The 13400-nt window shown below is 41.5% G+C and overlaps 1 protein-coding gene across 3 annotated transcripts in view; it reads left to right on the top strand.

Annotated features, from left to right (window-relative positions):
* The window catches only part of Cdh6 (cadherin 6), a 144766-nt gene that overhangs the window by 103929 nt on the left and 27437 nt on the right, over positions 1-13400 (top strand). For all 3 annotated transcript variants that reach the window (XM_021633731.2, XM_060380436.1, XM_060380435.1), the window contains exons 3-5: positions 5753-6047; positions 9823-9942; positions 12430-12597. In XM_021633731.2, the coding sequence (XP_021489406.1) occupies positions 5753-6047; positions 9823-9942; positions 12430-12597 (583 nt within the window). The remainder of the gene's footprint in view (positions 1-5752; positions 6048-9822; positions 9943-12429; positions 12598-13400) is intronic.

Here is a 13400-nt window from a genome sequence, read left to right on the forward strand (position 1 = left end):
AGGTGTATCCTACAGGCTCAGGTATTAAAGAAAGCATGTCTGCCCTGCAGCTTGCAGTCCACGTGCCTCCGAAGGCAGCCAGGAATGGGCCCAAAATGTTTGCAGATGACATCACTCCACACTTTCTTAAAAGGCTTAGTGGCCTGCCTGGTGAGAGAACCTTTAAGAGGCAATGTGTAGTTTGACTGACTCAGACTGTTGGCAGCTTGCCTCCATTTGGAAGGTCTATGAATGGCAGCTCCTCCCCTCACCCTCTTTGCTTCCTGACAGCCAGGAAGTGAACAGCTTCCTCTGCCTACTTGCCACAGATCCAAAGCAACAGAGTCAAGCAAATATGGACTGAGACCTCCGAAACCATGGGCCAAAATAAGCCCTCCCTCTTACAAGCTTATCTCAGGTAGTTTGTTACAGAAATGCAAAGTTAACAGGGACTCGAACAATCGGCACCCTGTCACAATTATGCCCATCTCAGTTTTGTCATCTGTGGAATAATTACCAGAGGTAAATGACCTAACTCATACAAAAATCATTAACATTCATGTAGTAAAATATGTGCTATGAATTTTTAAGGTATTTTTTATTTACCCAATCCTACAATCATGAAAACGGAATCAATTTTTTTAAGACTTGCCAGCACGGTTCAATTTCTTCCTAACCTAAACTCTACCTGTCAAATCTCTCCAGCCTTCACTATGTTAAGTAATTTATTTACGTTGTGTAAATATGTGCCTTAGTTACTTCTCTATTGCTGTGATAAGATACCATGACCAAGTCAGCTTACAAAATAAAACATCTAATTGAGGACTTGCTTACAGTTTCAAAGGGTGGGTTCATTTCCATTATGCTGGATAGCAACTAGGCAGGCATGGTGCTAGAGCAGTAGCTGAGAACTTATATCTGACCCACAACCACTAGGCCGAGAGAGAGAGAGAGAGAGAGAGAGAGAGAGAGAGAGAGAGAGAGAAGAGAGAGAGAGAGAGAGAGAGAGAGAGAGAGAGAGAGATTTGGTCCAGCATGGACTTTTGACACCTTAAAGCCCACCCCCATCGACATGCCTCCTCCAAGGCCAGACCTGCTAATCCTTCCCAAAACAGTCTACCGACTAAGAATCAAGCAGTCAAATATATGAGCCTTTGGGAGCTATTCTCATTCAAATTCCTATAGTGCATTATATAGAAAGATATATAAATATATGCAAACATGTATAATAAAATCTAATAATCCTTAATTTGGAATAAGCTGATGATAGACTCATGTCCTAGTTCAAAAGAATATTCATTACTTCTCAGCCTTTTAACTAAGATCAAATGTCAAATGACATTTAATCTGCTGATCACAAAGCTGACATTTTCTTCCCACATCAGCTACTGCTGTCTACCCCAGTTCCAGAGGGCCGCGTCTATTTTCCATAGTTGTTCTCCAGTTTCCCTAGGGCATCTCAGGTGAGCAACTATTCCTTTCTTAAAAGGCCACCCTCCATTCTTCCTACGTCTATAAACATCCCAACCAGAACTCAGTGTCTTGTTTCCACCAACCATCACATTTTCCCTTCCACAAGTTCCCTTCTGCCTGTTGTAGTCGCTTGTGTGCCCCATCTAGGGAATCTTAGGCTTAGACTGGGTTTTCCATCTCAACAGACAGTGCTTAGAAGATTCGGTATGGACAGTGACTCAGAGATCCACAAAGTGACACACAGGAATGGGAGTAATCTAGCAGCATTAGCTGGCTTCGCAGAACACTGAAAATCTATACAGTCTATCTATGTTGTGGCCTTGAATTTAATTCAAATTTAAGCTGCAAGTTGGTCCATGGGGCAGATAAAAGGATGTTGTGTTTCCAGGGACAGCCCCTCAGGTAATGATGCTGCCACTGCCTGCTGACACCCTCCGTGGGGCTATGCAACAAACAAAGATCCCTGTATTTGTCTTCCAAGACACTACATTTGTGAGGATTTTTCTTTTTAAAGAAGAAAACAGTAAGCAGAGAAATGGAGTCAGAGCGCCTTCTGGCTGAAAGCGTTTTAGATACAGTAGTGAGATACCGTGTCGGCCACAGGTGAGATGAGACTTCGGGGGGTGGGGAGAAGCGGCTAATTCTTACTTGATGGTGAACCGTTAAAAGTGAGCCAGATGATTAAACTTAATGGAACAGGCACATTAAACTGAAATTAGTAGAAATATGCCTTGGGCAACCTCCAACCTTTTATTTGTTGTTGTTTTAACTCCTGTCTCTTCCAGTGGCCATGATGAATGACATCACAAAAGAAAAAATCCAATTAAAATCTAAGTGCTCAATAAACCCCTAATGTCTGCTTGTTGCCACCACTTTCGCAGGCACTGGAGTCTCCTGTTTTCTCTCCCAAAAACAGAGTAAAGAGCTGGCCCCAGGGTTGTTCAGCGGAAGGGGAGAGAGGGGGAGAGATGAGGGGCTAAGGGGCTGTGGTTTTTCTGCTGCGTGCTCTTGCACGTCAGACCCAGAAGGCTCTTGCTGGGGTAAGAGGAGGGAAGAGGTTAAATTGTTTCATTATCAGGCCATGCCTGAGTGAAGAGATGCATTTCCAGCTAGTTTTCAAATATTGATAAATCAGAGCTGTGATCTGCACCCCGGACTGTGCCCACAACTTTCTGGCGTCTGCCCCTGCCTCTCTATTGCCTAGGGTGTTTGTAGCATAATTCACGGAAATGGTCACTTCTGACAGCTAAAAATAAGCTTCTGATTACTCTTACCTGAATAAATCTTGTGACCGGATGTGATATTCGCTCACTAAGTGTGCAACAATTACACACTGACGATGCTGAAAGACGCAGCCAAGGAGAGTCTGTAATCTAGTGGAATAAAGAATATAATAAATCACAAGCAAAGGCAGCCGTTGCTACCAGGTAGAGGAACACTGGCTTTTCATAACAGATTTTACCTCAGAGATAGGAAGTGCCTACAAAATTGGGTTTCCAAGGTCCTCAAACAAAGTTCTCAAAGTCAGAAGAGGAGCAAAAACATGCTGATGATGAATTCACAGCTAATGCTAGTAGAATTCTGACCACTTAGATGGCTCTTTGTAATTCATAAAACACACACTGTGCTTTTATTGCATGTTTATGTGGCAATTAATGAGGTATTTGTATATGGCCTCTAATTAGTTCTTCACAGTCGCTAGTCCTGCAGTTCTTATCCTTATTTTACCGACAAGGGTCCTGGCTGGGGAGGTTAATTGGCTCCGCTGTGGTCTTACACCTGATGAGGGACAGAGTGAACGTGACCTGTGCTTAGAGCTCAGATGTACATCCCTTACACTGTACCCGGCTGCTAACCGCAGCTGCCAGCCACGGCTGCCCAGGACCATGCATCCGAAGGGCAGTGGTGCGGCTTGCTTTACCCGTGAGTTAATGAAATGGCTTCTTAAAAGTGTTCTTCAGTCATTAGAATCTGCCAGTGGAGAGTTCACTTTTCCCCAGTGGCTCTTTCTATGTCATGGTGGTTTCAGTATTTCCTTGGTGTATCATATTACACAAATCATAGAGTGCTCTTGTTTTACATTTCTTACTGCATTTGTCTCACTTCTAAGCAATTTCCTTCCTGTTCACATTTATCTTCCATTATTTCTGCCAAATTGCTTTCAAAGCTACTAATTGTATGAATAATATTCTCATTCTCAAAATTCAGTGATTAACTCAGTGTAGCTGTGTGGCACAGGACAGTCTCTCTAGCTGCAGAAATGAGGACGTTGTACCAAAATGCTCTACAGGGCACCTTCCTGCCACCAGATTCTCGTCTTGGACTTTACTTGAGCCAGGTGTGACTTCGAATCACTACATAAATCGAAACTTTGGGTTTCCTGTTTCTACAGTGACAGATAAAAGATATGCAGGGTTCCAAAAGAAACTTTCTGAGAAGGCTGTCACAGGTCATACCCAAAAAGGTTGCATTGAACACTAAAGCTCCAGACATCCCTGTTAAACAAACTCATGTCACATACAGTCTGAAATGTGGACCCTCATGGCTTTTCATGTTAGTAGATGATTCCAAGAAAGAGGCAGATTAAGTGTTTCCCAAATAGACAGGACCACAGAGCCCTTTCCCCCCTCTGCTTTGTGTAGTAGACACTTCGTGGAATGCACATTTAGGCAACTGCTTAGATCACTGTCTCAAGTTTTGAGTTTGAGAGTTTTTGCTTTGAGAGTCCATTAGCAGGTGGTCTAGAGGTTCTCAGCTTGTGGATCAAGACTTGAGGGTTCGAAAACCCTTTCACAGGGGTCACCTAAGACCATTAAAAAGCAGATATTTATATTATGGTTCATAACGGTAGGAAAATTACAATTAAGTAGTAACAGCAATAGTTTTATGGTTGGGGTCACTGTAAGGTGAAAACCTGTTTTTAAGGCTCGCAGTGTGGGCAGCTTGAGAACGGCTGCCCTGGGAGGCTACCTGGAGCATCTCAAGCGGGGTTAGGCAGAGCCCAGGCGTGTATACCAATTGTGTTTACTGTTGTCACCCAGCTCCTCTGTTTGAAAGACTGTTTGGAGCTTCCACTGTGACTAACATGTCTGTGATCACTGAGGCCAGTGATTCCGGCTGATAACAGTCCTTAACAAGAAACCACCTTCTGAAAATTTGGGAATAAGAGTTAAGACTTCTGAGAGTCCTAAACTCTTGCTGGGTAGGGGAAAAAAAGAATGTAGGAAACTCAGCTCTGAAAAGGGATCTTTGGGTTAGGAAACAGGAACTGCTTCTCCTACTGAGGGTCATCGCCTTCTGTCTCATAGCATCCAGGCACCCACTCAATTCTGTACTTTTCTCTGGACTGTTTCTTGGACACTGAAGCTCCCATCACCTCCAGCTTGATTACTTTCAAGATCTGGCGATAGGAGGTGCTCAGGTCTCACTGCCTCATAGAGGACACGTGTCTCTGCACATCAGAAGGCCTTTTCCTATTTCCTACTAAAATCCAAATGCCAGATGTCATTGTTCAAAGGAACTGGGGTAGTTTGGGGGTACTGTGGCAAGCAACACTGAAGGGGTCTGTTGGATGCTTTAAGTTAAATAGTGAAACAAACAACTGTCACTTCTTCCCAGGAGGTGGACTATAACCACCATCGCCCAAGGTCATCACCTCAATTCACCCAAAGGCAGACTATGCCCAGATGTCTCTCATGCAAACGCCAGAGTCCTTTTGAGCAGCAGGGCCCTTTGAGGATGTTTGCGTGTGCATAGTGGCCATAGGGCCAGTGCTCACAGGGTATGACCTCCAAAGTGAAAAGATCCCTCCACTCAAACTTACATGTTCTTGGGCACTTAAAGTCCTCATCGACTTGGTGTGCTGGGATGGGTGGGTAGGAAGGGTTCCCATTTTCTAAGGAACAAGGGAGGGGTGTTGGGAAGGGAGGGTGGAACTGGGAAGAGAGAAGGGAGGTAACTACAACCAGGATGTAGAGTGAATAAATAAATAAATAAATAAATTATAATAATAATAAATACATAAATAAAATTGCTTCTATCTTTAGTTTTCCCTTCCTCAAAATAAAAAAATATCACCCAATTTTCTATTTTATTCTAGAAAATTCTATAACTAAAAAAAAAAATGTGTTCACTAGTGTATTTTCTACTGAAGGGTTATGTAAGTAACAGCTATTCATTCCTTTAGAAGCTATTGAATATCAAAACAAAATAGTTAACATAGACTGCATGGTGAAAACAAAACAGTTTAGGATCATATGCTTGACTTTTACTTTCTTTAATTTTTTTTTCCCTACACTAGTTACATTCAGACCAGGATAGAGGAGATGGATCACTTAAATATATCCTTTCAGGAGATGGAGCAGGAGATCTCTTCATTATCAATGAAAACACAGGCGATATACAGGCCACCAAGAGGCTGGACAGGGAAGAAAAACCTGTTTACATCCTTCGAGCTCAAGCAATCAACAGAAGGACAGGGAGACCCGTAGAGCCTGAGTCTGAATTCATCATCAAGATCCATGACATCAATGACAATGAGCCAATATTCACCAAGGACGTTTATACAGCCACAGTCCCTGAGATGGCTGATGTTGGTGAGTGAGATGCAAATTCAACAGAGTAGGGGTCTCCACACCCACCAAAGGAAGCACTCTGGGACAGATGTAATGAACTGAAAGACTCTAGAAGCCAAATCCCAAAAATGCACCTCACTATCTAATGTCACCCTAGTCTTATCTTGTAACTAAGAAAATGGTATTTTCTATAACGGTAAGTTTGTAAGCTTATGAAAGGATCGGGACAGACTGCGAGAGAGAAAGACCACCTCACTGCTTTCTCTGCACTGTTTCTCAAACTAAAAGATGGCAGCCTTGTCTATTGCTCTTAGTCAACATCACAATTAGTTTGAAAAGTAAGGGGAGGGGGGAATCCTACCAGTTAAAAATAAAAGCTTGCATTTACAGTCCAGCCTCAAAAATACTGACAGGGCCAGAAAGATAACTCAGCAAGTAAAGACACTTACCTCAAAAGTCCAATGACCTGAGTTCAATACCAGACCCATGTGAAAGTGGAAGGAGGGAACGGATTCCATAAAAATGCCCTTTGATTTCCACAGCCATTCTGTGGCACACACACACACACAAACACAGAGTAATGAGAAATTTGTTTAATAAGCAAATAATAATAATAATAATAATAATAATAATAGCAGTTCGTTAAGAAACTGTGAATTTGGGGAAAAGACTCTAAGAAAGCTTTTTTATTTTCAAATCCATATGCAATATGCAAACAAGTAGAGATGCCCATAAGATTTAATAGAGGATTAATATTTTATGCACAAGTTCACTACCAATTTTAAGTTCAATTTGTGTGGCTTAAATTTGTTTAAGCTAGAAGAAGATAAACAGGTTTTAAAGACAGGAGAAAGTTCTGTTGATGTGGTTCTTAGAGGCTTTAAAACACTTCATAGAAGACAGTGACTTACTCCAAAATACTAAAGTGAAAAGTTGTTTTTATTTTTTTCTGCCAACTTCAAAAACGATGAGATTACAGATTAACTTTTCTGTAGTTGCATCGATTAGATGAGAGGTATATTGGAGCTCAGAGATCCAAAATCTGGAAAATATTCAATCTGCACAGTGACTGTAAAGCATCCATTTCCCCCGAGCAAGAAATTGTCACATTATTTGAAGCTAATTTGCTGGGTTTGAAAATCTGAAGCCATCATGAAAGCAAAGAAGGGCGTTGAGATTATTATTAAGGAACCTCTTGGTGGGGCTGAAGGATATTTTTCTTGTAAGCAGTTTAAAAAACAAAAAGGAGGAATGAAACAAATATCTTTCCTACCAGCACCACCCAGAATGACTGTAATGGGTTCTGCAAGCCCATGCCCTGCACTGCTCTTAGGGAATGTCACTCACTTTTAAAGACAGGGAAGAATTAAATATACATTATAAATATTTAGAAAAAAGCCCAAAATACATGTCTAGAGAATTTGCAAACGTCCACAGTAATATTGATATCCATCGTTATTGTAAGTCATTACTGGCATAGATAAAGGAGTCTTGAAAAACATGTTTATAAAAGTAATGGGACAAGAGCAAAGGCATAAAGATCGCTTCAGTATCCAAAGTATCGCTTCAGTTTCCTAATTTGAGACTGTCTCTACTGATAGCCAGCAGGGTAGCCTTGGGCAAATTACTTGATTTATCTGATCCCGATTTCTTTGATCCTCCAATTCTGCATCTACAAAAATAAATAATAAATGTCTACTCTGAAGGATAATCATGAGGATTAAATAAGAAAACAGGCATAGAGGCCCTGCTGTAGCAGCCGCCCCTAACGGGTGCTTGGAACACCAGATAATCACACTCCAAAGGCAAGCAGGACTTACATTAATGCAAATAAGAACTTGGGTGTCTCTTAACTCCCATTAACTCTCCCTCTAAAATCACAGAAGGCTCTCACTCTGGCCACTTAACCTGCCAAATTGCAAGGGCGGATACTGTGTCTCATATCTCAGCATGATACAGTGAGAGTCAGCGCATCCAACCCTAGCACAGTGCACTCTGTTTGTTTAAGAGATGAAATGTTTAGCCATTACCAAGGCAGTTTTAAAATTCTCATATTCTCTCATGGAGCTTCCCTGCCCTTTCCAAAGATAGGACTACCACTGCTCATCCAATAGGAACATCAAAAGGCAGCCGTAGAGCAGCGTCTTTTTGGAATATCTCACCCATCTAACAAACATGCAAACACACACATGAAATTAGCATGGCCTTTATAGTGGGTAGGAATACTTCCAGAGTTCTTAGGTAAGGGTCCACGAAGTAAGAATGCCAGCCTAATGCACTGTAGCTTTCTTTCTACATTTAATCATTATAACTTGAAATTCCTCTGTCAGGTGTTTACAGAGTCGTATCACAATCGACTAATTTTTGTTTTGCTTTGGTTTTGTTTTTTTTTTTTTTTTGAAACATGTATCCCAGGCTAACCTTGAACTCACATTGTAGCATAGGATGACCTTGAACTTCTGATCCTCCGATTTCCACCTCCTTGTGGGCTGAGATTACAGGTGTGTGTCACTACACCTGATTTATGTGAAGTTGGGGCAAAACCTAGAGCTTCCTTCATGCACTCTGCCGCCAGCCCTAACTATTTCTTTATCTGTCTAAACTGTCATTTTTAAAGGTTCAAATCTTTCAGCCTCTTGGAATTATCAGATATTTGAAGAGCCTATAATAGGAAACCTGATTCAAACTAGTTTAAACAGTGAAGTTATTTGCTGGTCATAGTATTTAAAGCAAAGTGAGCTTTGGACAAATTTGATCTGGATCCTCACTTCCTGGTGTGTTTCCATCCTATTCAGCTTTGTCCCCAAACTGGCATATTTAACATCACAACAGCTGCTACATTTGTGGCTTCATGGGCACATAGGATTTCTAGTAAACTCTCAAGTAGCTACCCACTAGATGACCGCTAACAGAATTCCTATGGGCAAAGTAATTAAAGAGCCTGATTGCCTCTAGGAACCTACCCTAGTCCTAGGTAACTTGAAAGAACCCTTGCAGCAAGACTCCACTCACATCCCATCACAGGACATGGGTAGGACACACCTTTACCCAAGGCTGCTCTTCTCTTTAACCTAGTCCATGCACCATCCATTGATATGAACCTCCTCCCTTTCAAGTGAAAGATCAATGGCTTCCTAGCAACATATATTGTACTGTGGTTCTCCACTTCTTTGTCATAGAAGCTGGTATTCTAGTTGACTTTATATAACTGGGATAAAAGACTATAACTTTCAGGTTACAATCTATCATCAAAGAAAACCACAATGGGAACCGGGAAGCAGAAACTGAAGCAGAGACCATGGAGAAGTGATGCTCATTGTCCTGCCCTCCATAGCTTGCTCAGCTTGCTTTCTTACACAAATCCAGAACCTTTTGCCCAGAGGTGGCACAGTCCACAGTGGGCTCTGACCTTCCATATCAACAGTCAATCAAGAATATGCCCCATAGACATACCTACAGGCCAATCCAATAGAGGCAGCTAAACTGAGATTCCTCCTTCCCTGGGGAATTCTAGTTTGTATCAAGTTGACAAAAAATTAACCAGCATAGCAAGATGGCTCAGTGCATAAAGATATTTGCTTCCAAGTCTGATAACCTAAATTTGATCTTCAGGATTCACATGAGGGAAAGAAAGAAATGACTTCTATAAGCTGTCCTCCGGCCTCCATTCATGCACAGTGGCAAGTGTGAGATATCGCATTCACACAAATACACACAGACTCTAAGACGTAATTTAATTCTTCTAATTTTCTTCACATGCACTTCTTTGTTTTCAGTCACGTTTTTGTCGTTACAGGCACGTTTGTGGTCCAAGTCACTGCAACTGATGCTGATGACCCAACATATGGGAATAGTGCTAAGGTTGTCTATAGCATCCTGCAGGGACAGCCCTACTTCTCAGTGGAGTCGGAAACAGGTTAGATTACTTTCTTCATCTTCTAGGCTACGTTCCATAATTTTAACTGGCATGCTCAGCTGAGCTAGCGTATTGTTTAATAAAAACAATCAGCATGATTGGATTTTCCCTGCGTTCCTCTGCCAAACTCTAATGATTTATTTGTAAGCATGACATCCAGATCATTTTAATAAAGAAATAAGACAATGTGTCTTTCACACCATTCGTATGGGATAGAGCCATTCCTTTCTTTCTCCATCCAGTTTGGCATGATGCTGGGAGAGAGTGACTAAGCCTAAACTAAACACAACCATTCTGAGTCCTCTCCTCTCTTTTTCTAGTTACCTAACGGTGCTACACCTCTCTCTGTTCTGCTCTGAAGCTAGGTTACCGTGGGACACATTTGCACAAATAAAAGGTGGCAGTGAGACATGTCACTTCCAAGCAGATTTGTGCACAATCTGTCACACCTCTTCCCCTGGCCACAGTGATCATGGAAACCCTTGTTGAGATAGGGTCTCAGCCCAGATGTCAGAATGTTACTATGAACAGAAATCCCTGTTTGCCTGCTTAGAGCATGAGCAAGAACTGAACCATGGCTCTGTCACACCATTAGTATTTTACGATGCATTCTGACATCATAGTCTACCCTCTCCTGTCCAACACATCCCTGCTCCAACAAATCACCTTGCCTTATGGAGTCTTTTTCACATCATCTTATTTTTCTAAAAATTTGCCCGGCAAAGCCTAACTGGGATGCTGGACTCACTGCTGCTTGTCACAGATGCCAATGAGAAGAGACAGGAACTGAATCTTTAAAACTGCTTTACAGAGAGCTGGCAATCTGAGAAGGCAGTTGATTAACATCCTAAAAAAAACAAATGGTCTTCCATCTCATCTCCAACCAGCAGACCACAGGGCAGAGAAGGAGCATAACAAAGGCAGCCAGTCATTCTGGAGCTCAGTCCTGGCCTCTGGTCAGTTGGCCAGACATGTTTCTGAGAGCTGTGATGCCCATGTTTCTCATCATTATCATTTCTTGCTGTCTTCACTCATTTTGTGGATGTTTGGAGTTCAGGCACTTTTTGAAATGCTTAGTCAAGTTAGTTGATATCAGCCTTGTTCTCCGGGGGCATCTGGGCTGAGAGTCAGTTAACTCAGAACAAACCGACCATTGACTGTGTGTGCTTGCTAAGCTATAAATAGCATGTAGGTGCTGAGACCTCGCCACAATACGGAGCACGCGTGTGTCCTATAATGCACAATACAAAAGCGCCTCTGTCAAAAGCACCACACTACCTGGTGGTATATTTTTTCAGTAGAAAATATTTGTATTGTACAGTAGATTCTATACATATTTGGAATCAAGTTCCTTTTATATATTTTTCCAACATCCTTTATTTTCAGCCAGAGCTTTCCTGGGTTACTACATCCAGCTAGAAATTTATGTGTTAAAAGGTGAATGAACCTGGAAAGAATCCCAAGGAGGGAGAAAATGTTGAGTTGAAAAACAATGAGGATGAAAAATTAGAATTATTCTACTTAAAGGACAAAAGGCTAAGGTGATTTCCTGTGTTTAAAAAGAGCAGAACTATTATTTGGAGAAGAGAAAGCTGCTGCTCCTGGAAGCCAAGACTATGGGAATAAAATTGACCTGTTGTCTGAGGCATTCTTGTTAAAAAGGAAGAAAAGATATTTTCAGCTTCATTAGTGGTTAAGCATGAGAGTGTGAGAGCAGAGAGAGCTACAAAGCCTACTCTGGTGGTTCTTAAAAGAAAGTTAATTTAAGCATAAACACTCTGCAGAGATTAGGCAAACTTTGAGAAATTCTTTCAACTCATTATCCAACTGCCTAACTGTAGGGATAACTTTAACCTACCTTTAATATGTTGGTTACTGTAGGGATTGTTTGAATTGATGTTCTCATTCTTTGTAAGAAAACCCAAATTCTCAAGGATCACACAAGACCATAACTGAGAGGGACCTGAGGCCATTTTCCTTAGCACATAGCCTTGTGGTTTATAAAACCCACAGAACATTCATTACCAGTAGGCACTCTAGAGGAGCAATTAGCCAAGTTGATAATGTGAAACTCTGGCGTCAGCTCAGGCATATGGCTTTCTGATATGCTCACCATACACCTCAGTGCTTTCTATCTAGCAGCAAGTGCTGTACGTCCTTGTCTGTCATGTGACAGTCATGCTGTACAGTGTCATCCTGTATCAGTTACATTGCACTACCGCAGCCTCCTTTGCCCAGGCTCTGCCTTGTACTTGTTTTCACTCTCCTTGTATTACAGGCTTTTTAACGAGTATCTCTCCCCCTGTGTGATTGTAATTTCCTTCAGTAGAAAGGCTGTGTATAATCATCTTTATATCACAGTGACATCTGCATAGTGTTTTGCATATTGTGGGTGACAGTCTACATTTGTTTGCATAAATAAATGATTCCATAAAATACTGTTAATGCCTCCCCTTCCACTCCTGAATTTCAATTTCACATCCATAGGTATCATCAAGACAGCGTTGCTCAACATGGATCGGGAAAACAGAGAGCAGTACCAAGTGGTGATTCAAGCCAAGGACATGGGCGGCCAGATGGGAGGACTGTCGGGGACCACGACCGTGAACATCACGCTGACAGATGTCAATGACAACCCACCCCGTTTCCCCCAGAGTAGGGACATTTGATTGAACGGGTTTCTCCAATATGCCTCTGTAACAATTTTGACTTTAAGAATATGTCCATTGTTGGCACTGATGTCAAAATCACTGGACTTAGGAAAAACTGGCACTTTTATTAAAATTATTTAAATGAGTTGAAAACACCACTTATGCTCAAGAAGTGTGAACACTTTATGCTCTGCCATTGGAAATTAGCAGAGTGATTCCTGATATGGCCGCTGTTGTAAAAGCAACATCATTGCTTTCACTTTCCTTATAAATTTGCTTGAGCAAAGCATATGTATACGATCGTGCTGCTATTTGTTAGGAAAAGTTGACTTTATGTTTCTGTGAACTTAATCAGGCATGTAATTTCTGTTAAATGCTCACAAAGCTTTGCAAGGAAAGGTTGTATCATTTTCCTATTTCTAAACATATAGCCATAGAAGTTGCTATGTTCTTAATCCATTTGTAGTCATAAAGAGTTTTCTACATTATGGTTAACTGAGATATTGAAAAGCATCTCAGATATGATCAAGAGAGAAGAGAAAACAACATACATGAACTCTGCCTTTCTCTTGAGCATCATGCTAGACTTTCACATGCCGCCACCCAAGTAGGAAGTGGTTGTGATGCAATTTTTTTCCTTCAAAAATAGATGTCTTTGTGACCAGGCTCCCCGGAAAAGGTCATCTGAATCATTAAGTAGAAAATGTAGCTTAGATTTGGTGACTCACACATATAATCTTAGCACTTGGGCAGCTGTGGCAGCTTCCAGGCTAGTGCTCCATAAAAAGTCCCGTGCCTGCCTAAGAA

Source organism: Meriones unguiculatus, chromosome 3 (assembly GCF_030254825.1).
Source record: "Meriones unguiculatus strain TT.TT164.6M chromosome 3, Bangor_MerUng_6.1, whole genome shotgun sequence".
Classification (NCBI taxonomy): Eukaryota; Metazoa; Chordata; class Mammalia; order Rodentia; family Muridae; genus Meriones; species Meriones unguiculatus.